The sequence below is a fragment of the Petromyzon marinus genome, chromosome 17, assembly GCF_048934315.1.
Source record: "Petromyzon marinus isolate PM22_M1 ecotype Great Lakes invasive population chromosome 17, UKy_Petmar_22M1.pri1.0, whole genome shotgun sequence".
NCBI classification, from domain to species: domain Eukaryota; kingdom Metazoa; phylum Chordata; class Hyperoartia; order Petromyzontiformes; family Petromyzontidae; genus Petromyzon; species Petromyzon marinus.
The window spans coordinates 22,922,793-22,950,671 of NC_133683.1; the positions used below are offsets into that span (position 1 = coordinate 22,922,793).

The window sequence follows — 27,879 nt, forward strand, 5'->3', positions numbered from 1 at the left end:
TACCTCCATCCCACCCCACAAGTGGACCTCATTTTCATTTGAGAAAGAGGCCAGTTGGAGAGAAACGAGGATTGGGGGGGGGGTATTGAGGACATTCATCAGCACGCATTTACATACACAGACAAAGCTACCCCCGATAGCTGTGACCATACTATAGGGGCAAGTGCTGTTAACGAGCAGCACTTTTTGAAGGCCGTAACAGCACACGAGGGGGGGTGAGTGACCTGCACCGTTCCCGGCCCGCCTTTGTCTCCCTGGTAGCGACGTGTACGCACCACGCCGGATACTCATTTGAGGCTGAGTCGACTTGGAGGAGGGCCAGGGCCCATTAGGTTAAATCGTCACTGGTGTCGGTGGCCGTGAGCGGGAATTCAACTCGAGCAACGCAACGCGCTGACAGCTACACTACCGCTCCCCAAATTCCTGTACACACAGAACTTCAGCGCAGTCGTATTGTGATCAGTTTGATGATTTGTAAATCTCACGGGTGGAGTTTGCGGGGGGGGGGGGGGCAGGGTGGGCAACCCCCCCAAAACTAGACACCATATTTATCTTTTAGCAGTTGACGACTACATTAGGGGCCGTCCATAAATGACGTCATGCTTCAAATCGTTTTAAACTATTGTCATTGTAGTGCGTATTTAATGTGGCGCTGCACTCTGATGTAAGATAAATCATTTATTAAAAAGTCTTTAAGTAGAACGTGTTGTCTATATTTATTTAAAGTTGCGCATTTTGATGTGACGTCACATTTCTCAACCCTCCCCCGTCACATCGTCACAAATGTCTGACCCCCCCACCCCCCCCAGGTGCGTGACGTCATTTATGGACGGCCCCTTATATATATGCGAAGGACTGCGAATCCCTGTCCACCCCCACCAAAATATCGAAGTCAAACCCTGCCTTTGCAGTCGAAATACAATTATAGTGCGGTAATAAAAATGCATGTGTCCAGACTCGTGTTTTCAGGAGGGGTGCTGCTTTTTTGCGATGTCTGGGTCAACCGCAGTCATTGTGTGTGTGGCAGGCTGGAGGCAAGCTGAACACCCATCACACAAGGGGCATCAATACTCACATGCCCATCCGCAAGAGGCTTCATGAGCCTACTTACTGTCCTGCCACCTCCTGGCTACCTTACAGCCCCCGGTGTGGCCAATCGTGAGTGCTTTGCTTTGAAAGGGAGAACTAAACTGGAGTACGTACCTTGAAACCCGTAACACTCAGAAGCCCCACACAGATGCCTTGAGTCCATTGCTGCACTGAAATCTCCCGGACCACCGCGGAGTTGGGGGGGGGGCGATGAGGTTGCAATGGAATGCTATCCCCCAGCTCACCCGGGCCACCCCGTAGCCATGTGGCCTGCAACTGTCTCTGCTCGTTCGAGTGAACCTGTAAGCTCGTGGCCTCGTCATGTGCCGCATTAGCAATGAAACCCAAGACCGGGTAACGCTCCTGATCTGCGTCAGAGGCGCTTTTGCAAATTACTTATTGTATCCATCAGGCTGCTCGGACAAGGACGTCCGATGCGATATTGGGTCGCTCGCTAAAGTCAAGGACAGCACGTGACGTGTTCACATTTATATGAAGTCGTTTGCGTTGCGTGAACACGGCACAAATAATAACTTGCAGCCGTCTGTCAGTTGCGCTTGCTGTGGGTGGAGGGGCTCCTCACGTCGTTGTCGGCCCTTGCGGTGGGTTGGGTTGGGGGGTGTTTGAACATTCTGCGGCCAGTGCAAGATTGGTGGAGGAGGTTGTCCAGGACCAGTTCTGATATCACTCACCCGACGGATGTTAGCCAAGGCTGAGAATTCTAATTCAAGCCACCCGGGTTTCGATGCGAAGTGTGTGAACCATCGTGCCACTACTACCCCCCATAGCTTGAATATTGCCTTTTCTAATTTGTGTGCGGGCGATATGAATGTGCTTTGAAAACATTGCTGCACTAAAAAGAACACAACCTTTGGCACATGGGCATATATTGATGTGGACACAAATACGTACAGGTCTTGAGTCAATCCCCTGCAGGACGATGGCCTCCCCACTCCGTGCACGTTGGGGTGATTCTTGGGCTTATGCTTTGCCACGCTGCTCAGTGCGGGTCTGTAAAGTTGGGTATTGTTGACTTAGGAGCATAGATGTTACCACGTCCCAACAGCCACCTATCTTCTTTCATACGGGAGAGTAATGAGCAACTGTGTATGTTGATACTGAGGTTGGTGAGTCAGTTGAGGGCTGCGGGTGTGATGGTAGGAATGTTTGAGGCCCTGCCCAAGATTGAGTGAAGTGGGCATTTTTGGACGATGCGATCCACAGTTTGGCTTTTACAGCCACAGTCCCAATGCAGATGGCTACTTTTCATTTTCCACCGGTGGAATAGTTGGCAGCACCTGCGGTTCAAAGGCTGACCGCGTCTTCAGCCACCTAAGGCAACTTATTCTACGCATGGTGGTCACCCATCGAAGCACTATTCATGCTCATATTCCTGATTAGCTTCTGAGATATGGCGGGATTAGGCGCATTCCGGCTGATTTGGTCATACGTGGACTCATACACGTAGTATATGTGTATAAATCATTTAATGTAAATAATATTTGAAATGCACAGCTGCAGTTTTATATACATCCTGTGCTAACAAGGCTATTCAAGATGATGAAAAAGGCTGTGTTTTTGGCTGTTGTCAAGCTAATTCTTTGTCCGTATAAACGCTCGTTAGGGTTACCTAATTGTACGAAATGAAATGTTTCCTTTGAAGTGAGAGGAGAGGAATTCCACAGTGAAGTGGTGTTTATCTTCAGCTACATCCAGGCCTCGCAAAGTGGACAAATGTATGGTTCATACCCCAATCTCAGCCCGGTGGTGTGCGATGAAAATTCAGGCAATCGTAAAATAATCATCGTTGACCTTCACAAAGGATTGGATTCAAAATCAGCTGTCCCAGGCTAGGATCAAATTTCACACGATAACTTAAATCCCCTGAAACCCCAAAACGGCCATGAGAACCCCTGCATAACGTGCCTGGGTCATGGTCAAGTCGGCTCTGTTGAATCTGCTGCTACAGCTTGTGAATGTATGCCTACATGGCCCACACCTGCAAGGCTACACATCATTGTGGATACGCGCTTTGTTTAGGAAATCCCACACCGAGTTCCAAGACACTTTCTTGTCAGGATCCTACAATGAGATGTTTCACCGTTTCCATCGTATCAATGCATGCTTGCCATTACGCTGATAGATAGAAAGAGGGGCATGGATTTGAGAACACTGGCATGTTTATGATATAATTCAAATTGTTAAGAAATAGTAAACGAAACGCATCAAAGTTCACCAAGGAGAGAGTGATTAAAATAATCTTGTTAGAAGGTCAGTTTAACACGTAGGCTTTCGCGACCAATATTATCCATAATAGAGTTTTTTTGGGTGAGAACGTATAAATATAAATGTGTCGTTAAACCGGCCACCACCCGACACAGCACACTAGTAAGGTTTGTCACGTAACAAAGCATGCCAATTCGTTACTAGTTCAGCACACCGGTGTGTTGGAGAGTAAATTGTGAATGTTGTGGGTTTACCCTGCAACACACCGGTGTGCTGAACTAGTAACACATTGGCATGTTTTGTTTACGTGACAAACCTTACTAATTGGCTGTGTCGTGTGGTGGCGGATTTAACGACACATTTATATTTACGCGATCTAACCCACAAACCTCTATGGATTGTTAGAAGATGCTCGCTACATAATTACATTGCATGATCGTGAGAGATGGTAATGGTAGTGTAATGATCATCCAGCATCGATCATGGCTGCCGATATTGATGAGTATCTTACATGTGGGAGGAAACTGGAGTACTCAAGAGAAAACTCATGCATATGAGGTGAAAACACTGAACATCTGTACAGACAGGTCACAACCATTTGCTGTACTGCTATTTCCTGGTAACTTTTCAGCTCAGCAGCTTAAGGGTTTTCGCGCATTATGCAATGGCGTTTGTATTATATATTCTCTTTAAATGCAGCTGTATCTCAAGATTCCGTTCAAACTGTGGGACGATCATCACAGGGAACCACTAAAAACACGGAGAATGCACACAAGCGCACATATATCCATGTTTATATTCGTGAGGTTAGGTATTGGCAGGAGGAAGACCTCGAATGTAGACTGAGCAGGAAGGCAGGGAAGTCGGCAGCACGGATGGCTGGTGGGAGACAAGTTCCAGACTTCAGTGGCAGAAGCAGAGATCGAGCCACCTCCCGATGATAATTCATCTGTCTCACCCATACATCCACAAGTTGTTGCATTTTAGGACTATGCTACCGAATCGTACTTAGTGTGTCAGACCAAGTACACTTGCTGATGACTTGGCGAGTACGCTGACGAACACACATCACGATCCGCAATGCACACCAGTGTACAATACTCTGAAGAGTTATTACGCAAATAAAACTCAGCGTCAAAAAAACCGTAGACAACGAGCCATGCGTTTGGAAGTATTTAATGCTCACGAAGCATGTCGTCCTCACCCCACGTCTAGCAAGGGGCTCAGGTTTGGCGACGACTCTGGGGCGGGTTCAGCACCACTCGCCAAGTTCAACTCACCACCCCTGCACGCCAACTCCAAACCGAAGCCTCGTGTACCCCCACCCTTCACCCCCGCCACTCGCTCTCCCCGTTTTCCCTCTACCGTGCCTCTCCCCTCTCTGCCTGCCTCTCTCTTTTGTGCCAGCAGTTGCCTGTGCGTCATCATTCATTCAGCTGGGAGCCAAGTCCACGGGAGTTCAAGAGTGGAGGAGCGCAGAGCAACTTCATTGACGCACGCCTTGCGCACCACGGGCGAACCGCTCCGCCTGAGAATTTACACCAAAAAAAACCTCTCGCTCGTCCAACTACGCCCCAGCGAACTTATAGAGACACTCTAGGTAATTGACGTTTAGCAGAGTGAACGACGATATACTTGCAATCATATAGGGAGGCGATGACAGTGAATTGAACCAGATTTGGACATTTCAACTTGAAAACTGTAGCGTGAGAACACGCGTCGATCTTCCCCGCCGGCGTTTGCAAAACCTCTCATTTGCTATTCGCGTTGTGAACTCTCAAATTGCATGCACGGCAATCGTTCCTAGCTTATAGCCCCGCTCATCGCGCACCGAGCACGTACACGCCTGCATTGCATTAAGCCGGGCTCGCCGCTGGCTTGCAGAGATGGCCCGCGCGCTGCTGCTGAGCAGCGTGGTGGTGGTAGTGGCCCTCGTGCTGTCCACGTTGCCGTCCGCCGCATCTCACCGACCCTACCGGAGGCTGGCGGCGGCGCACAGAGCCGCATCTGCAGGACGGGTGGCCGCGAGCCAGAGAGCTGCGGGGACCGGGGCCGGGACTGCGACCGGCTCGAGGGGAGGACCCCAGAGTCAGGCGAACCCGGCCGGAGGAAGGGCGCTGGGAACGGCCGGGCGAGGGGTGGCGACGGCGCGCAAGACGGCACCGCAAGGAGCGCACGGGAACGCAAAGCGGAACGCTGCTCCGCCGCACGTGGCCCCTCCACTCACTGGGTAGGGCGCGTGAGCGGTGTCTCTGTGTGCGCGTGTGTAGCAAGGGGGAGCGGTGGTGTAGCGGTCAGCGCGCCGCGCTACGAACCCGAGAGACAAAAGCGGCCGGGCGTGGTGCTGGCCACCCACCCTCTTGTGTGCCGTGCCGACCTTCATGGGTGCTCGCTAACAGCGCTTGCCCCAACAGTCTGCTCAAGCTATAGGGGTGGCAGCGGGGGGGGGGGGTCTTTGTATTTGTGCAGCATGGTGTCTGTACGTGCGCGTTAAGGGGATGTTGTTGTTGGCGGTGTCGTGTGTGGTGGCACGATTTGTTTAGACCGCGCCGCGCATTTCTGTCTATGCCACATTACGCACGAGCCGCACCCCCCACCCTCCCTTTCTTTAAATTTACAATCGCTGGTGGTGATGTACGCGAACATTTAACTCGCGAGGGGGGGCTCGCTTTGGGCTGCAGATAGGACGACTCTGGGGGGTGGGGGGTGATGATTCGAGAAGAGCGAGAGAAAGTTGCGGCGTGAAAAGTTTCGTCCGAGAAAGACCGCTGCGGACACGTGCGTGCTGAGCGGAAATGCGCGCGCGATGTTTAACCCTCAAACAGCAGAGACAATGAGCGATGCATTGAATACAACATACTCGCGTGCGTTTAGCCCGAGGCGCTTAATCTGTGCACACATGTAAAACACATATATACAGTATAAAATTTGCACAAAATGCAAGTGCACAGTATATGCAGGGGATGTTTCGCCGAATCGTTGTGCGCGCAATGCAAACTTTGGTTTACAAACAGCCTCGAGCCTGCAAGCATTGCACGAGGCTGGCGGGGAACGTGTCGACCACGTGTGCGACACAGCCCATGTGCTCACAGCAGCAGCGGTCCGTGTCGACGTGATAAATACACGGGTGCGCTAAACGCGCGCGCAGCCCCTGCAATTTGCTCTCTCGCGTCACTGCTGGCGGAAGGGCCTCCACTCGAGGGTGTATGGCCCACTCACTGTTCCGCGTTGTCCAGACGTTGTTGGAAGACACGGGGGGCAACCCCGCACTTTACCCCACTGCACGCGACCTCTCCGATCGGTGAACGGAGGAAGTCGTCCATTTACAACCCCGAGGCCGAGAGAGGCGGGGAGAGATTTAAGGAAGTTTCCCAATGTTCAAACTGCGGAGTTCGTACAGCGTATTGATGTGGACTGTATTTAAGTGCATTTAGGATACGGTACGTGCTGATTTGATGAGACGCGCGTGATTATGTTTGTTAACGTGGTGTGTGTGTGTGTGAGTGCTGATGTGATGATACCGTGTGTGGGTGTGGATGCAGTGTGTGATGATGATATGATAACACGCGTGTGTTGCGAGAAAGACGGTGAGCGGTAGCGCAGTGGTTAGTGCACTGCGCTACGAACCCGGCGGCCCGAGTTCGATTCCCATTCACAAACCAACATTGGTGACGATAATCTGAACAGGTCTTAGGCCTTACCTAGGTTGACTCAGCCTAAAATGCGTACCAGCACTGGGGAGACAAAGGCGGCCGGGCGTGGTTGCTGTCCACAGATCCCCCTAGTTTGCCGTGTCGGCCTCCATATAGGTGCTCGCTAACAAGACTTGCCCCGAGTCTGGTACGGACTATGTGCATGTTTGTTCGCACCTTACGTAGCCAACTGGGCTAATCGGAGGTGCGGGGGAAGGACAAAAAAACTAAACACAAAAAGCAGTTCTAAAGAAATTAGTTTTCAATCGAGATGATTGAAAAGTGCGTGGCTTCAGTGGCTTCCCAATGTCGCAAGGAAGAGCGCTCCAGACAGCCGCAGAAGCGCGTCTGAAAGCGCGCGGGGGCAGTGATCGTCTCTGTTCCATGGTGGGCCAAAAGCCGCTGCGAGGATGGACCGGGAGTCTGCGTGATGCTCTGCAAAAAAAACTGTCTCGACGGCGAAATCTTTGCTTTTGGTTTGGATGTGCGACAGAGCGAACGTGTGCGGTGGGCAGTGCTGTCCGGGATGGGCGCTCAACGCCGCTCTGCACAAGTGCAACAAACGTGAGTGGAACGCTCGTTTCGTGACCATAATTCTTCGGACCTCGGAAGTTTTTCAGAAATTGAGCCTGGCCAGTACTTGTATGCGAGACTTGCCTGGGAATACAATAGCAGATGTTGCTGTAGGGTTTGCGATGTGAAGTGGCCAGATGATGTCAGCACGCCAATGGATTGGTGACTTTATATGTGCGGATATTAGGTGCGCTTTCTCCCGGTCACGATTGTTTCCTCTGACAAGCCAACATGAAAGACCAAACATCCGAATGCAGGTTTCCTCCAGAAAAATAAATGAATATTGAGTCTCATTGAACCATTCACGAGTCAATACACTATAATAGAGTTGAATTGAACCTTTCATGATTAAATGCATGATATTGTTATGTAATTAAACGTAAAAAAATGTATAGGCGCAGCCCTGAAATCGCTTTCTCACGGCATTGCTGATAGAAGGGTCTCCTCCACTGGCGGGTAAAAGCAATGTTAAGATACACAACCTCCCTTCACTCTTCATGTAAGCGTGGTTTATGTAAGGAAAGGTCGCTTGACCGCACACGCTGATGTCATCTTTGAACGTTAAATTGCATCAGTTTACAGAGCGCGCAGTGAGCGCAGCCCACCAAATCCAACAGAATTTAAAATATGTCCTGGAGGATTGTGCGAGGTTTGAACACGTGTTGAATGAGCCATGCTCGCTTGCAGATCCACGGCTTCGTTTGAACGTGACAACGATCATTGTATCTATAGCAACAATAACGACTTAGTAATTTTGAGACCTTTGTCAATCTACTGTTGGATGGATGCCTCTCCCCCACAATCTTCGTTCATAGAGGTATTTTTTTACCATACTTCACCACGCTGGTCCATGCGAAATTGGTGAAAGAGGGGGGGCTGGTGTCAAGACAAGTTCAGACAAAGCATCACTCGTAATTTGATGTCAGTAGTTAGGCATGGCCGGGAATCGAACACAGGATTCAAGTTGGCAGCGCAGAGGGCTGACCATTGTACTACCGCTCCACCCCAACGTGCAACAATGGAGAGAGGTTTATTGCATATGCAGTGATATATAAGGCGAGTTGTACACGTGACAAATGTGTATCTGACCTGTGATCTCATCGCTATGGTGCGTGTGTATTTTCATTCACGTGGAGTACACAGCGTGGTTCCATGGTATAAGCATTAAGCCGAACACGAATACTCTCACACATTGCGTTGACATTACCCAGTACATACCATCCATCTCCGTGCGAGACAAACATATTTCCTTATTTGAAATGCAGGCATAGTACATGCCTCGTTTTTTAAAACGTCGCTTATATATGTTACTCGTGTACATTTGCGTGACTTATAATTAAATAATGATGATGATTATAATTTGCATGAAGGCCATGCCGGTCGCGAGGTTTTTTTGTTTACACCATACTTTACCATGCTGGGCAATGCGGGTTGGTGAAGGAGCCCACGACCGATTCAGATATCACTCGCCATCGCCAGGAGTTGAACTCGGTCTGCCAAGTCCAGAGCACAGTGTGCTGGACCCGCCGGGGCGGCTGAGCGACACATTGAACGATCCGATCACAATCGGAATGTTGCGAATTCCAATCCTGGTTTGGGTGGTTGACTCAGCCATGACTCAGCCCATCATCCCTCCGGGGTCAATTAAATGAGTAGCACTTTGTGGGAATGTCAAAAGTGGTTGTCCTATGGTAAGACTCAGCCCCGCCATAGGGACGTGGAATTACTTAGAATTGGCTCAGTGCCCTAAACGAGATATGAGCACGGTTTCAATCTCTGCTCATTGCGTGTCTCTCGGTGTTACGTTCGGCCGACGCATATTCAGACACACGTATTAATGAGTGCATCATTATGGCCCTCACACCTCGGAAGCTAAGCAGGTCTGGACCTGGAGAGCGCTTGTATGGGTGCGGTGGCCACCTTGCACAACTGAGTTGTCACAGGCGGCGGCAGAGCCACGTGGTGGGCAGCAGATGGCACTGCAACAAAAACAGTTCCCGTACGAGACCGTGCTTCCATGCTCACGCATCTCTGCTCCCCCGCCCTCACATACCCGTGCGGCAGTGACCAGCGTGGTGAAGTATGGTCAAACAACTTCCACGGAGGCGCACTGCGTGGGGAAGCTCTCATAGCGGCAGTTGATTTTGCAAAAGGGCCCTTGACGGTACCGCGCATATATAATATTGTTTTGTAGAAAGAAAAAAACAACATGAAAGTGTTACGGTACGTATCATTATTCACAGGGGTTTCACCGGTTGCATATTCGAGGCTTGACTCTCGTTGAGAGTTGACACGCATCGAGCGCCTGATTTGGGGCGCGCGTTGAACCTCCGAGGAGTTCCGCTGTTGACGCTGCGCTTAGCGACTCGCGTGTCGGGGTATTTGGTCGCAATGAACACTTGTTCCCGTGGCTCTGCTCCCCCGGGGTCTGTCGCGGTTATTCATTTCTTTGTTGTTGTTGTTTTTGTTATGATTATTACCCCTGCTACTATTATGACCGTGAGTCACGCACGTGATTTGGTGACGCCGCTAAAGTTGGCGAGCGGCGCACAAATAAGATGCACGCAAACACGTTCGTCGGTAACACTGCCTGAGGCGACGTTTCAGGCAATGGCCCGTCTTCGTAGCATGTAGCCAGAGAGGAAGCGTTATTGCCCCAGACGCCGCCTATTATATACTCTTTGAAGGCAGTGTTAATGACGAATCTGATGAGTAGTTTGCCCTGCCACGAGAAAAGGCACAATTCAGACGCGGCGGTCTCTCCTGTTCAGTGTGTACTGTGCTACCTCGAGTCCAGCTGGTGGCGCCCTGAGAGATATATACAATACCCTCTGTGCATTGTGGTTGCCTTTATGAGTGTAGGGATAAATAACCCTTACACGAACACATGTGCTTAACACAATTAAAACACGATACTGTGTATATGCAGCTGGGATAGCTAATGTTAACACATAACCGCGTCTTTTTTTATCAGACAGATTATTTATTTATAACCATGAGAGACCATATTATGCTTAAAAGCCCATTTCTTCTGGGTGACCTGATAAAATGCTTAACCAAACCAATCGCTGGTATATTTAATAGCGGTAATTATTGTTTCCCAAGATGAGCTTCATTGGGCCTCAAGACACACGTTTGCGGGAGGGTCCTGCATTGGGCTGTTTGGCGAATAGCAATAATTATTGGTATTCGCCAAATAATTATAATTAGTGTTTAGCGCGTGGGAGGTGAACCAGAGCCCCAGGTTAAAACTGACGCATGCTGAGGGTGTAACACTCAACACAGCCATCTCCCGGTCACCTCGTAGCCAATGCCAAGATCTGATGGTCACCCGTTAAGGAATGTCTAACCAGGGTCATACTTGCTTAGCTTGTGAGGTTTTAGAATGTTGGAAGCATTTTGTCGCGATTTGGTTGGAGGGGAATTGTTACTCCAAAATGTCCTTCAAAACAGTTTTAAATCCAATCATGCATGCCCTCCGCTTTTTTTTACATATATATTATTGTGGTTACAACTGGCATACATGCACTTAAGTAATGAAGCAATTAAAAATCTTCAGTCTTACAAATAACACGTAATATGTTTTTGGCCTTTGCTGTGTACATGTCTAACATTCCTTAATGCTGTACCGTGCATGTATAAATATACATATGTTTGCCTATGTAGACACTAAAGATAATCCTCTGCTTAGCCTTATAGACCACGAGGACAAGTGCTCTTGGCAAACACACACTGACATATAAAAACAAAGACAGAGATCTCCAGTTTAATCATATATACCCCAGGGGCAAGTTCTGTGAGTGAGCACCTATTTTGTCTGGTATTGCACAATATGGGGTCGCATGGTCAGTCCCAAAGCCTGACTACTATTATTTCCTGAGTGCTGATGTCTGCACACCATATTAGGTAGTATTTAAGGCTGAGTCGACCTTGGGGACACCCACGATAGGATTAATGTAATTGTGCCTGGAAGTCAAGCTCAAGCCACTGGGTCCATAGGCCAGTGCACTACAAAAAAGGCCAAGACCCCCGTATTGCCTATGAACAGACTGTTGGGGCAAGTGCTGTTTGCGAGCACCTATGAAGGTCGGCACGGCACACGAGGGTGTGGGTGGCCAGCACCACACCCGGCTGCCCTTGTCTCCCCAGTGGCGATGTTTACACATCACACCAGGGACACATATGACGCTGAGTCGACCTTGGGGAGGCCCATGACCGGCTCAGATAATCGTCACCGGTGTTGGCCGTGAGCGAGAATGGAACTCGGGTCGCCGGGTTCGTAGCGCGGTGCGCTGACCGCTAAACCACTGCTCCCTAACACAAATAACTCCCGTATAGCCTTAAACAAACCACACACACAGAGTGACACGTTGGGTATGTCCGTTGCAAATGTGTGTGCCCAATTTAACTGCATACCGTGGGTTTACCAAATTCTCCACCATCTTCTCTGAGAGAATGTGGCTCGGTGCATACCGTTGAAATGCAGCTTTTGTTGAAAGAAGGGCTGCTGTTGGGACAACCATGCCTCAGGTTGCTAATCTAAAGGCCGTGTGAGTTACTAGTAGATTGTGGAAAGAGAGAGAGAGAGAAAGGATACGTATTACAACCTTGCTCTTTGAATAATAATATAAAATATCAACCCTTTGTAAAGCCACTGTTGGATAAAGGCTTTCTTATGTCGTATTGATCGTGCAAGTTGTTTGAACTCGCTTCACACTGGTCAGTGCCAGGTTGGGGAAGGGAGGGGAGAGCAAGACTCGTCGATGTATCGCTCGCTGGGAATCGAACTAGGGTCACTGGGTTCATAGTGTAGTGTGCTAACCCTTGTGCCACCACTCCCCAGTTATTTATATATCTTAATTCGTTTTTTGTTATCTGAGCCATACAGTAAATAAAACGTTCCTTTTGTCATATTAACAATAGGTAATTGTTGTAAAACTTCATCTGAAAAGCAATACTTAGGCAGACACAGTACAGTACAATGTTTTAAAAGACTCAATCTTTAAGGTACGTTATTTAAAATACAGTAATTCACAGTTATTGATATTCAGTCTAATGCACAAAAGCATAGCAGCAATAGTTTTGGCTTCACAATAAATGTAGGAAAGCCAAAACAGCTTAAATATTGTTGGAATCTATCAATGGGTAGAATGGTGGCTGAGTGGTTTGCACACTGCGCTATGAACCAGGCGACCTGAGTCAGATTCCCGGCCATGGATAACGTCATTGGCGAGTGATATCCGATCTGGTCCTGGGACTTTGTTTCACCAATACATACTCACCAGCCTGGTGAGGAATGGCAGAATAACCCCCGTGACCAACTCAGACAAATGAAGACTTTCATCCAGCAGTGGATTTACAAAGGATTGCGAAATGTATGGCCGAGGAGAGTGGTGGTGCAGTGGATAATGTGCCACGCTAACCACTGCGTTTTGAACCAGGTGTTCCGAGTTCAATTCCCGGCCAAGGCAAATATCAGTGGCGAGTGATATCTGATCTAGTCTTGGGACCTTTCCTCACCAACCCGCAGCTCCCTGTGTAGTGGCGTATAATAAAACAACCCCCATGACTGGCATGGCACGGAGAGGTCTTCATCCAGCAGTGGATTGACAACGCGCTCTAAATTGTTATTATAAACATGTACAGCCCGGTTCCGTAATAATGCAAGCGCTTGACGTGATGCGGAGGTTCATTTATATCGCGAATGCTTCTATTGGAGAGGACAGCTGGCCCTGTAATTTCCAATGGGAGTTAAATAAGCAAGAAGCCCCACGTGGTGTACCTTTGAAAGTAATACTGTACACTTGGGGCTCTTGTATAATTGCTTGCCCTCTGCAGTGTTTTCCTGTTTGAAAATGGGATGAAAGGAAATTGCTTCGTACGCAGGGCAAAAAAAAGCAGGCCCACAGTTTTTAACCTTTTTCGTCGCCCAGGAAAAAATTTTCATATAAAAACCTGAAAGTTATACAGTGTAATTCACAAGCTGAAGTCACTGTCTCCGAAGTGCCAGGAGTACATTGCTTGATGAGAAATTAGGTTTTGGCTAGGTGCGCAGACCATCTACACTTGCGACTTTTGGAATTTCCGAATGAGGTCTAATTATTGGAAAATGATTGGAGCAGAATGGATCTACGGAATCTGCGTTGGCATTGAGTCTCGAGTCTGCAGGGTGCTAGTCCTTGTATTGACGCAGCGGTAGGCACTGCTCTGTTGAGTACGCTGCCACTTTTAAAGGTATCTTGTGCTGCCGTTTTCGTCAACATTTAGATATTCGGGGTCTGCCAGCAGATTTAACTGTTGTCACATGCAGTCAGAGAGCGACATGGTCGGAGAGTTTATTTAACCAGGTAAGAACTTGAGACTACATAGAATAGTTTTACTGTCCCCCCTGTAAGTACAGGAAGGCGGAACAGCAGTAAAGTGAATTGTTCACGGCACTACGAATCTTGCAACCTGAGTTCAATTCATGAGTGGCGAATTATATCGCAGTCGATCCTGCTCCCCCAACCTCTCCCCATTCACGAACTTGCATAACCAGTGTGGTGAAATATTGTCCAGCAACCCCAATGACTGATTCGGCATGGGGGAACCTCCATCCACAAGTTTGTTGATAAAGGGGAGAGATAATTATTCTAAGATGCACAGATATTCAAGATGCCTTACAACCATTTGAAGATACGTAACCATGTCCTTGTGCTCTGCCTGCACAGCGGTGTGCACGCCTCCGTGCCAGAACAAGGGGATGTGCCTCCGGCCACAGCTGTGCCTCTGCAGGCCGGGCTTCCATGGCCAGAGCTGCGAGGTGGCCAACCTGTCCCGGGGTGGCCACCACCCACGTGCCCCCGACAACTCGGTGCCCGCCGCCCCCGCCGCATCCGTCCTGCTGCCTGGAAAACAGGACCCCCGCGCAGCTCCTCACGGCGCACACCTGCCCAAGACGCAGTAAGTGTGGAGGGTGAATGAGTCCCACTCACACCTGCCCAAGACGCAGTAAGTGTGGAGGGTGAATGAGTCTCACTCACACCTGCCCAAGACGCAGTAAGTGTAGAGGGTGAATGAGTCCCACTCACACCTGCCCAAGACGCAGTAAGTGTGGAGGGTGAATGAGTCTCACTCACACCTGCCCAAGATGCAGTAAGTGTAGAGGGTGAATGAGTTCTACTCACACCTGCCCAAGACGCAGTAAGTGTGGAGGGTGAATGAGTCTCACTCACACCTGCTCATGTCGCAGTAAGTGTGGAGGGTAAATGAGTCTCACTCACACCTGCCCAAGACGCAGTAAGTGTGGAGGGTGAATGAGTCCCACTCACACCTGCCCAAGTCGCAGTAAGTGTGGAGGGTGAATGAGTCCCACTCACACCTGCCCAAGTCGCAGTAAGTGTGGAGGGTAAATGAGTCTCACTCACACCTGCCCAAGACCCAGTAAGTGTGGAGGGTAAATGAGTCCCACTCACACCTGCTCAAGTCGCAGTAATTGTAGAGGGTGAATGAGTCTCACTCACACCTGCCCAAGACGCAGTAAGTGTGGAGGGTGAATGAGTCCCACTCACACCTGCCCAAGACGCAGTAAGTGTAGAGGGTGAATGAGTCTCACTCACACCTGCCCAAGACGCAGTAAGTGTGGAGGGTAAATGAGTCTCACTCACACCTGCCCAAGACCCAGTAAGTGTAGAGGGTGAATGAGTCTCACTCACACCTGCCCAAGTCCAAGGAACTTCAGCCGTGTCCAATGCTTACTTGTTTCAAATATGAAAATAACACACACTTGTAACCGAGGCATAGGCTTGGTTTTTTCACCTTTGTGGGCTGCACATTAACAGTGGGAATGTAGTAGGAAGCAGACAAAAGCCTTGCTTTGCGTTGGCCGTATAATGTGACACTGACATTGTGTGTGAAACATCAAGTACAGCAATTTGGAAATATGAGAACATTGATCTGTTTCATTTGAAAGTTCGCTACAGTGATATCATGAATAATGATTTAAAAAGAGAATGTACAGCCGATTATTATTTGGATCTTTCGGTAAAGTCACGTAGATAGAACAATAAAATAATACAAATACAAATGAAAATAAAATGAATAAAAATGATAATAAAATATAACGACGTTTCGATCGCAACACAAGTAATCGTTTCACCTGATGACGATTGCTTGTATTGCAATAGAAACGTCGTGACATTTGTATTATTTTTTACTATTTTTTTATTCACTTTATTTTCATTGTTATTATTTTATTGTTTTATCGACGTAACTTTACCGAAAGACCCAAAGAATATGAATTCCTGCAGTCACGAAAGCTATAAGTCAAGATTTACAGCCGATTGTCAATCCAATTGCTGGGTGAAGGCCTCTGCATGCCGTGTTGGCCAAGGAGGTAGTTTGTCCTTGCTTCACCACACTGGTTACCAATAAAGGTTTGTAAGGAGGACTTCAAAATCACTCACCACTCATGTTAGCCTCCATAGCCGGGAATCAAATTCAGTTGGCTGGGTTGATAGTGCAGTGCGATAACGACTGACGCATCGTTCTCCCCCATGGCTCAGATATTCCCGATATAAAATAAAAAATCCACCCATTTGATTGTCATCAGAGGCATGCGTTTAATCCCTAAATTTATCATACTGTTTCTCCTTTGGGTTATTAACTCGAGTCGGACCATCGTTGGAATGTGACGTTCTCTTTGAGCAGTATTTACACGTGGAAAAGCATCTTTCCTTTTAACCGCTCAAGTGTTTTTTACTCAATCGTTCCAACTCCTCGCAAAAAAAGAGGAAAATGTATGCGGAGGGAGAAGAAAGCCACGCGGCGTTTGCACGAATTCAATTGCAATGTGACGCCTGTGAAAAGTAAAACAAATCAAATAGCTGTACAAGCACTACAACCTGCACCGAGCCTCGGCACTGCAGTGCTGATTTACAAAGGTGTCCTGCTTCTAAGGGCTGTTGAAATGCCGGCGGGGGGAGTGAAGTATCATCACTCCTGAACTTCTCATAACTCTTCTCTTACCCCGGAACGCCTCATGACGGCAGTGGAATTGTTCGTGCTCCGGACCATGACAGACAAAAAGGGGCCTTCTCAATGAATACCAAAACTTCCAAACCCCTTTGATGTATATTTATTTGCTGGCTGTACATTTCTTTGTTAAATATATTTTTTTACAGATGATATTACAAAATATATTTCTCCTGTATCCGGACGGGTGGCGCTGTGAGAGAGAGAGAGAGAGCACTCGACTTACAACTAAGAAGAAGGACGACAGTTCACATCCCTGTCATGGCCACGCCTCGCATAGGCGGCGAGTAAAATTCTGATTTCTTGCTGCCCTCCCCCCCACCACCACTTTTCACTAACATGAAGTTACCAGCATGGGGAAGTATGGTCAAACATCCGCCCATGAAGTATGGACAAACATCCCCCCATGAAGTATGGACAAACATCCCCCCATGAAGTATGGTCAAACATCCCCCCATGAAGTATGGTCAAACATCCCACCATGAAGTATGGTCAAACATCCCCCCATGAAGTATGGTCAAACATCCCCCCATGAAGTATGGTCAAACATCCCCCCATGAAGTATGGTCAAACATCCCCCCATGAAGTATGGTCAAACATCCCCCCTATGACCGACACCGAGTGGGGAGGCCATTACCCAGCATTTGGATTGACACGACTCGACTAGCGGTCAGAAAATAACCCAGCAGCAATATCAGCACAGCTTCATGCAGAGTAAAACGTCGTTGAATAAAATAAGAATATGAAAAACGTGGTTGTTGTATGGATAAACTGGCCATTACCACAGGAGTATGGAACTTGTATCACTGGCTCTGGACTCACCATGAGAGATGAGCCTTGCCCAATACTGGTTGAATACTCTTGACTCGATACCACACATGGATGGCAACGTACGAAAGCAGTTCAACGTACCATACATACACGTGCTCTCGGAGGCATTGTTTTTCCGTTCGTTTAATTCCCCGATAACAGCAGAGAGACTGCAGGCAGTGGTGTGACCCCCCCCCCTGCCCCGCAAGAGACATCAGAGCGTTGTCTCTGGCACATCTTCATGAGGTCTGAAAAAGACTAACAAAAAATTGGGTCAGTGTGTGTTCGCGGTGGTGTGCAGAGTGTTAATGAAGTGACTCCCAGCGTTAATCTGCCTTGTGACGGAACATTTGAGAAAACCATTGGGTAGGCTGGAATTTTTGGGCAATGTTCCAGCTTTATGAGTCGAAAGAGGAATTATGGTTAGGCCTGCTTTCACCCACATTCCACATCCAATCAATGCACATTTCATCATTCGAGTAAGCATGCTCCACATTAAATTCTAAAATTAACCGTATTCATTGGAAATTCTTACACGGGGGCTATCAAGCCCACTTAACTTGAGAACTTCCAGAGATATAAACCCATCTCCTTGTCTGTGCTAGCTCAATGCTCTAACAGCCCGGTGAACCTGCGTTACCTACAATAATATATGTACATACGGCCCCTTTGTAAATCCATTGCTGGATGAAGTTCTCTCCCCACGCTGTTGTGGACCCATGGGGATTCGTGGTGAACCAGGGGTGAGTGGGTGAGGGAGCCGGTACCTGTTCAAATACCACTCGCCACTGAATCAAAGTCGGGTCGACGGGTTCATAGCGCAGTAGGTGAACCACTGCACCGCACCGCTTCATCCCCAGCGGTATCAACCTAGAGTATACAATGACGCACGTGTAGAGCCAGGTTGTCAATCCGTTGCTGGATGTGGTCGTCCCGACGCCTTGTGGGTCCTGAGGGTTCTTTGACCAAAGCTCACCACGCTTGCCAGTGCAGTGCGGTGAACGTCGGGGGAGTACAGAACGGTATTTCACTACTGTAGCGACACATTTATATCAACGGGATACACATTTCTAATAATAACATAATCGCGTATTTTAACTCTCTGCGCGTACACTGTATTCTTATACTGTATAAATATGGTAGCGAGATGTTAACTACCTCGCCTGGTATACAGGAGGTCGTGGGTTCGATCCCGACCCTGACGCCTGTATATTCGGAGTTTGCACGCTCTCCCCATAGTTGCGTGGATTTTTTTTCTCCAGGTCCTCCGGGTTTTCCCTCCACGTTAAGAATCAACGCGCGTTTTAGAGTATTGGACTGCTGTAAATTTCCACATTATGATAAGCCACTTCGTTAACCTATCATTTGTGTGGCCAGATGGCTTCTGAAAAAGAGCTATATAGCTCAGTGGGTCTTAATTGGTAAAAAATAAAAATCGTATTTTTTTGTTTATTTTTTTTTAATACGATCCATGCCTTTTTGCGTCCACATCCTCTAGCCTTAAATACCGGCGGCGCTTCGCTCCTGGCGAGCTGTCAAACGGCTGAAGAGCGTTAAGCGTGGCGAATGTGCGAGTCACACGCTTGCCTCTGCTGCTTAGTCCCGCTCGGAGAATGAAAGTGGAGCTTGTGAGCCTGCCTTGCGATGGGGCCCCCCCACATCACTGCGATGGGTCCATGTGCTCCAAGCCGGCAGAGTCAATGATGGATGGGCATGTATTCAGCATCACGTATACCCACCCCGCCCACCCACTACAACTTTTCAGACAGAAGGCACTCATGTCGTAAAACTCAGGAGGAAGCATTCCTTCTACTTTAATACGCCTAAAGATCTGGAAAAAATAAAGTCAACGCCTCTCCGACGGTCATGGAGCTTGTTGTTTTTTTACCATACTTCACCAACCTGGTCAATGCGGATTGCTAAAGGGGGCAGGGGACTCTTGATTGGTGACGGGGAGGAGTGCCCGGTTCATATATCGCTCGCTGCTGATGTTAACCATGGACAGGGATTTAACTTAGATCGAGAGGTGCATAGCTATGCACACTAAGGCATAGAGCACATATATATGTGCGAGCAGAGCACAGTACAATAATTGATTTTACTGAAATGCCCTCTGCAGTATACAACATCGCCTCTGTCACCGGTTTTATGGATGGTGGTCACCTTTCCAAACACTATCTGGGCTCAACTCTGCTTAGCTTATGATATCTTATATCAGGAGCATTTCCGTGAGATATGGTCATAGGTGCTGGTATCGCGCTCACATCCTGAATGGAATATCATAAGAGCATGAAAGACAAGACGCAGAGACACTTGACATGGTCTCTCTTGCAAGTCGTCAGGAACTTGCGAGCGATGCGGTGCTTCGGTTGTTTTGGTTAAACATCGCCTCCTCCGGAGGAGACCTCTTGACATCGCAGTGCGCAGAAGTGATACCTGGTGTCGTCTTTGTCATACCTGTCCTCGGAAGAGCGAAAGGTGAGCTTTACCCGTACATTAGCACCTGTCATTGCTTCTTACAATGACCAGCATTTGAGTTAACAGCCAAGCTGAATGATTTGCAAAAAATATATATTTTTAGCAGCTTCCTCCAACACAAACAGGTGCAATAATAATGAATACTAATATCCTAATAATCATTTATATTTGTAAGGTGCATTTCATCCGAAGACCCTAGTATGCCACTGTGTATGGAGCGCAGGAAATAAACAGACCCTGCAGGGTAAACAGACTGAACTCGGGAGTGAAGGTCAGTTTAAAGAGGTGAGTTTTCAAGACGGACTTAAATATATCTAACGATTCTGATTGTCTTATAACCAAAGGCAAAGCCGTCCGTAGTCTGGGAGCTGCACTGAGAGAACAGAGCTTTGACCTGAAAAGACGGTGGTCCGAAAATCTCAGGGACATTGCTGGCGTATACAAATGGATCAGTTCCTGCAAATATTGTGGAGCTAACCCATTGAGAGCCTTGTCGGTCAGTAGAAGGATCTTGTAATCCACTCGATACTGTCCATAATATTCAATGCGGTAGGGGGAAGCTTTGAATGAACCACCAGCTTATAATTTAGTCGATTGCAAGATATTAAAAACGCTATTCCCATTCTCTGCCTCTTTACGAATTTTATTAAGGACATTTGATAAAGTTCAAAAACACTCCCTTATTATTTCTATTGTATCTGTATGGTGTTTAAATATGTCCGCATTGTTTATTTCACTTGTATTCCTTTTGACTGCAAAAGACCTTGCACTTATTATATTTTCTCTGGCCATGTAAACATGCCTTCATAGTTTATACGCGAGTAGCTCACCGTGATGGTTGTGGGTCTGCACAGTACGGGTACAAAGGCATGCGGTCATAGTTTTTTTTTTTATTTTCCCGCAAAGAAGCGTAAACCTGTCTTAACTTTTAAATTCACCAGGTGAGAGCTGTTTTATAGGAAGGGAGAGAAAAAAAATACCTCAACATATGAGTACGCTGCAAGTGACAGAATGATATATACAATGATGTCAGTGGGTACGGAATTGTTTGAGCGGCCATCCGACATGTGTGTGTACGCTGCAAGTTCGGCAATGAACGAGGCATGCCAGTGCGCTGTTTGGAGTGCGGTGTGCATCGGTACACGCGGATTTTCGCGTCCGTCATCGCAAAAGGCACTTGGGGGGTGGGGGGGGGGGTGGCTGACGTGCTGTCATTCACATTGCAAAGTTGACAGATATTTTCGAGAGATATTGCGGTAAGAGAGAGGCAAATACAAACAGCTGGGCAGCAGGTGTACAGTTGCCTCCCTCATACTTGCTTTTCAATTGTTCACGCTTTTGACCATAACTTATTTGTAATTCCTGAAGAGTGAAGGATACGAAAAAAACGGGGTCATTTTTGCACGGTGCTCAGACGAGCATAAGGTGATGCTCAATTCCATGTCGGTGGCCCAGTGACAGTTGTGGAAATTCCACATTCCTATGTTCGGAAGCAGTGTCCTCATAGGACAACAGGACAGCTGCTTGTGACTTCCAGAAAAGTGGTATGACGCAACGCCTGTTTGCTATAACGTCTATTTATACTCTTTGGTTCTTTCGGTAAAGTCACGTAGGTATAAAATAATTTGTGATTTCTTTTATTTTATACCTGCAGTCAGGAAAGCTTCAAATGAAGATTACGTCTATTAGCTGTGCTCCTGAATCAATCCACAGAAAATGCTATTTTATTATCCGCGCTACAATTATTCATGTTATCCACGCATATCGACAAATAAGTGGAGTAACTTGAATGCAGTGGCATATGTGTCCTATCATCCGCACTATTATGTAGATAAGGCGTTACTGGAAATTGTCTTCCGGAAGCACCACATTAATTCGAAGAATCCATATATTTTGGTAGGTAAGTGTAGTGACCCAGAAGTGACAACAAAAATCATCCTATTATCTGCATTTATCTGCACACAACTGCACGGATAAATAGGAGCAATTTCTAAGGGTAAATTCAGAGAGTAAGGATCTGCTAATATTTCCCAGAACATGACCACATTTCCGCAGAAGAGAGAATATTCATTGCAGAGTACTTGATTTCTCCACCCCAGAGTGACAATAGACTGAGCCAAACGCTTTGCTGACAACTCTACGTAACCATATTGCAGACTGAAATATTTATAACTCGGCGGTTATGGAACACACGTACATACACACTTTGCTTCAAAACCTTGTTCCTTTGGCTAATAAGGTCCCGGGCACAATTTCTTGCCTAATTTATATTTTCCACTTTCAGTTCCAAGTGCCCTGGGAAAGAGCCAACCGTCATATTTCAAATCTAAAGCCTGTCTCGATGTGAGCGACTTGGCGCTCTCCAACGAAGACATAATTATTTTGTCAGCCATTACATTTATTTATATTCCTTATTCACTCGTTGAAAAAAATGTCTCGACGTATCTCGTAACAAAAAGGTCATTTTGCTGAGGTTTTCCAAAATATTTAACATTTCTATTTGCAGATATTTCCTTTGAACGTGTGACGATCCGGTAAATATTTGCCACTCATATTTACTTCGTTTTCTTCGGATGTTTAAATGGTTGTGTTTTTCTGCTGTGTACTTTTGTCTAAGTTGTGATGATACAATGCAAGCATATGTCATTGCAGAACAGTGATTGAAATCTGTTGAAAAAATGATGACAGTATAAACTATAACATTACCAACCTCTTTTATTTTCGATCGTGTTGACATCTTTATATTATTCTACTCATTTTCAAACAACTGGGCGAATGTCATGAACATGAATCCACATTAAAAGCCACAATTTATAGACATATCTCTTCAGGGTGTACGATTTGGCCGTAACAATAGCTGAAGGCCTCCCCACCCCGTATCGGTGATGGAGGTTTTTTTTAAAACCAGGCTTCATCATGCTGGTCAGTGCGGGTTTGTGAAGGGGCGGGCAAGGATTGGTTGAGATAGTTCTCGCCACAACCCAAACTAATATACATTATCTATTTATTTATTAACGTTTCGTGCATGGTTAACAGAGAGAGTTATACCCGACCTTCCCAGTGGATCGATACCTTTACAATGAAGATAAATGATTTGGATTCAATCTCATGAGTTTACTGTCCTCCCTCGAGCCACTGCTGGATGAAGGCCTCTCCACGTTGTGTGTGTTGGTCACGGGAGTTATTTTACTTTACTTCACCACACTGGTCAATGTGAGCTGATGTAGGGTCTGGCTGGGTGCCCCAGGACTGGGTGAGATATAAATTGCCATTGATGTTAACTGTGGCCGGCAATCAGACTCAAGCTACCGGGCTCCGAGCCCAGTACGCTAACCACTCCTCCACCGTGACACCTCATGCATTAAGACAACCCGTGGATGGGAAATGTCCTATTGCCTTTTTTGTGCTTTAAAATCTGCAGTGGAATTTTGTTTAGCATACTTGGACGTTCTGCGAGGTACGCAGTTTAGCTTAATTGTTCAATTTCAGTCAAACAAAATAGTGAGCTGTTCAATGTCAGAATTGGTACAGATTCTGCACGAGCGTTTACCCGATGCACACTTGCGAAAAGTGCAATTCCCGAGAGCTGGCAATTCAGCGTAGATGAAATAAAACACGCACACGTTTCGCGCAGGTTCAGGTTGAAAATACGAATGAATGTATTTCCATATAAAATAATACACGTCCACTGTGATTCGTCCTGCGCTTTACGAGTGACTAAATTTGTGCGTGTGCATATTAAATTACACTTTGTCATTTATTTTCACATCATGGCTTCCATCCCCACCTTCCCCTTCTCCCTCGCATTCCCTGACTTCTTGAACGTGCCCATCGCACGCAGGTGACGTGTTCCTGTGCAACAGTGCACGAGGCTTGGGGTGCTCATTCTGCCAGACTGTTTCAACCACACGGCCCATGAGCCCGAGCGGCCCTTGTGCTGCCGCTCTCTTCAGTGGCCCCTGCCGACTCGCGCTGGGCCTCACGGATGCCGATGATGCTCACAATCGAAGCTTTGTTTCACCAATTGCAGGGTGCTATGTGGCAGTGGGCGGGGGGGTCCATTCCTCTTGTCCAGAGCAGAGATTGAGCAAGGGGGAGAGGAACAGAGAGAGCGAGCGAGAGAGCGTGAGAGGGAGGTGGAGAAAGACTGCTGTAGAGAGAGAGATTGAAAGAGATTGAGGAAGGGACAGCCAAGAATGACAGTAAGGAGCAGTTAAGAGAGTGGGAGCAGGGAGAGAGAGTGAGGCGGTGAGAGAGAGAGAGCGGATTGACTGAGAGAGAAAAGGGAGAGCACGTTGCATCTCGTGTCCACAGGCTGTAATTACGCGAGCTCGATGGAATTTGTTTCCGTTGAGGGGTGATGTGACCCACGTGATACAGATGATCACATGAATACTATGGCCATGGAGGCCCCGCCGGATCATACTGGGGCCCCTCAAGAAATGTTTATGCACTGTATTCTGTAAAACCATTTCAACAATCCGGTTAGAATGTGGTCCTCCCCTGTAATTTGCAAGTCCTGTATTTTACTGGAAAATTTTCCAAGAGAAATATGTAAATAATAATAATAAACGCTGTAGTGCTTGACAAAAAGCAGTTTGAGTCAATAAAAGGGCATTCCCATTGGCTTGGAGATTTTCTTCGTTTATTAACCTTATTACAGTTGCAGTAGTTAGATGTTTGACCATGTTACATGTATGTTTTCAAAATGACAATACATACTGTCACGACGGTTTAACAAACAATACACTTACAGTTTAGTGTATGTACATTAATCGAGTAAAGCTTTATTAGGTGTATAAAATGCCTGTTGATCTTTCCCTCACCTTCCCCGGCTCGTGTTGAAGTTCACAATCCCAATGAGAAGAATTCAGTTGCCAACGAGCATCTTTTGATTTTTGCCAGGATTTGAATGCCTGACTGTTTTGAGCCTGAATGTGTTACTGGAAAAGCCCGTTTTCTTTGGTAAAGAATGGCTAAGAACTTGGCCTACTAAGCAGTCAGCCGCTTAAGATTACATTGTTTTACATCTGTAAGTTTTACCTGTCGGAAAAGAGAAAACAATCCTTTTGCGTAACGTAGATTAACAGGCGAAACAATGTTTGGCATTTTTCTAGTGCACAGTTTAATTGTGTTTACGAAACTTATGCGATACTAAAGGTATTTAATAATTTTGCTATGTTACCAATAGTGTCGTTTTTTAACGACGACAAAGAGATTTTTCTAATTGTTAGATTATTTAAAAGCTCACATGCTCTTTTGTCTTTGCATGCATATAATTACGTGCCATTATTTAGTGACCTAGGCCTGATTTCCGGCCATGCACAGCAGTGACCATTGGTTTTCTGAACCCGGCCTGAATCTCTGTTTTAACTCGGCAGAAAATTAGTAAAAGTATCAGTGTGATAAAGACTCAGGCAAGCCGTGTGTATGTGTGTATTTTAGTCCTGCCTTCCTTAATAGGTGCTTCCTAACAGCGCGTTCCTAACCAGTCTAGACAGCGTGTTTGTGCCTCTAAGTATCGGCTAGCCTTATGAAACTTCAGGCGCCGTTAGCAATCACCAATTTGCCTGGGATTTGGCAAGACTGAGAGAGAGAGTATTGTGTGGAAGCCCACATGATACACACTGGGTTTAATGCAAACACAATCTATGCCTTCTCTATAACAGTTTAAAATCGGCTCACAACATCTGGGTATAATAAAATAAATAAGCAGACAATGTCTACTTCACATATCCTTCTCTCCACATGAAAATAAAAGTATGTCTCACACAACCCATCAGCCCATACACCTTTCTGGAAGTGCATAATTTCACCAGCATTGTTTCAAGGCAAGCACAACTCTGGTCCGGTTTCGACATGCAATGCCTCATCAGGAATCGGGTTTACTTGAATAATTGCTGGTGAACTGCCGATCGTACAGGCAAGAACCATCCCCTTACGCTATGGGACCCCGTAAGATTAGGATAATTACATCGTGCTCATTCTATTAATCCAGACCAAAAAAAAACCGAGATCCGTATATCTTCCATGTAACGATATAGCTGTTAAACTGATAAGAACAGTTCGAGGTTCAGGGGAAGGAAAACACGTTGAGAAAATTTAAATTATAATCACTTCCGCTCTTCGTTCCTTTGAAGCTGTAGCAGAGTGTTGGCATGTGCTGTGAAAGTGACAGATCAGGATTAAGTTGTTAGCACTTTGCAGTTTATCTGCACAGCTTTTCCGTGGCAATTAAGCGACCAGACAAAACAATGTGGTTTGTCGTGGCCTTTGCATCTGTTGGCTTGAATTGCCACTGGTCTCTTTTGCGATGAAACTCGAGTCTGTCGGTTTTAGTGTCTGCTGTGTGCTCTGGCGAGTTCCTGTTTGGTTCGTGAATACGTGTTCGAAATAAGTTTGGTAAAGAACTCCCGCAACAAGCAATCACCATGCAAAATAATACGTTACTTCTCTATAGTAAAAAAATGTAAACAAATAATCGAACATTCAATTTCCACGCATGCAACGAAGCATTGAATCAACGACTACACCACATTCTTGCACTTAACCGTTCGCGTAATTGAGAACATATAGCTTACAAGTGTATGCAAATCAAATGTCAATATAGCTATAGGCAACTAACCTAATGCTGTAACCAAGACAGGACATATAGAAACACATATACAAATGAGATAAAGACACAGGACAAAAAACAGCATCAATTCTTTAATCGAATCACAATGCCAACTTGTGATGATTCATCAAATGACGGAGGAGTTCATTGTTACACGCCTTTAAAATGGTACGTTTGACTCACTGACAAATACCGCCTAATCGCTTGGCTGACGGGGCCTTCAAGAAAGGTTTAATTTCCCCTCAAAATTTCTTTCCAACGTTTCTATTGACATGAAATCACGGGACGACGTTATTCATTGGGCACGTCAGAAGAGCGCGAGCATCGTGCCCTGTTGGAGAAGAGCCCCATGGGAAGTTGGACTCTCAAAACCCCATCACGTGACCCGTTCTGTCCACACTCGGGGGGTGCTTCCACTTTCCCCACAGGCCTTGCTACAGATATATACAGATATATATCTGTATATACAGATATATATGTATATTTATATATACAGATATATATGTGTATATATACAGATATATATGTGTATATATCAACGTGATCTTTTTAAGCCTGAGAAATGTTCTTTTGATAAGTTATGATAAACGCCAAATACAACATCGATGGGTTTGTTGGTGCACAGAGCTGGGCCAATCAGCTGCACCCGGTTTAATCGCAGGTGCTTGAAACTCAGATTCCAAACCTCGGTAGCATTGGCATAGTCTCTGACCTCCGAGAAGTCCATTTCACTTCATATATGGAATAACTTAGAACATTAGTACTGTGAGGATGCATTCCCAGCCTTGGTAACTTACCATTTCATACTATAATCACGTCATAACTTACCATTCACATTGTAAACAAAGACAATTTATCGTGAAAATGATATTGCATGTTATACTACACAGTATTAAGAAACACTGACATAGATAATAGCAACGTAACGTATTGTACTGTAAAATATATTCACACTCACCAGTGATGTCTTCGGTGCAGCCACAAGGTTCCATTGATCACCAAACCCCGTAGTTCCGTAGCATAGTAGCCGAGGCGAATATAAACACACATTCTCATTATAATTAGATTATTATTTATATATGCTGTTGATGGATAATTTTAGTATTTATGTATTCATTGAAGTGTTGTAATTATTATTTTCCTTTATTTGTATTACCATTAATATAATGTCAATAGGTTAAAGGTTCGTTCTACTGAAACTTCGTTTGTGGAATATTCGCATATCGAATTATATTGATAAAGTAAATGAAAGCTACTTCAGTGATATATAAGACATAAAATGGTACTTTTTACATGATCAATTTATGACAAATTAAATATTTGACATGGTATACACACATATATCACAGCTCTTTGTCAACACACCACTGAATGAAGGCCTCC

The 27,879-nt window shown here is 46.3% G+C and overlaps 1 protein-coding gene across 2 annotated transcripts in view; it reads left to right on the top strand.

The window, feature by feature from the left end:
• Nucleotides 1-4,449: 4,449 nt before the first annotated feature.
• The window catches only part of LOC116943138 (latent-transforming growth factor beta-binding protein 1-like), a 151,130-nt gene continuing 127,700 nt past the window's right edge, over nt 4,450-27,879 (top strand). Inside the window, exons 1-3 of one of the 2 annotated variants that reach the window (XM_076067737.1) lie at nt 4,450-5,545; nt 7,501-7,571; nt 14,291-14,522. In XM_076067737.1, coding sequence (XP_075923852.1) covers nt 5,202-5,545; nt 7,501-7,571; nt 14,291-14,522 — 647 coding nt within the window. In that variant the 5' untranslated portion in view covers nt 4,450-5,201. The remainder of the gene's footprint in view (nt 5,546-7,500; nt 7,572-14,290; nt 14,523-27,879) is intronic. The other variant, XM_032955719.2, reaches the window with a different exon arrangement.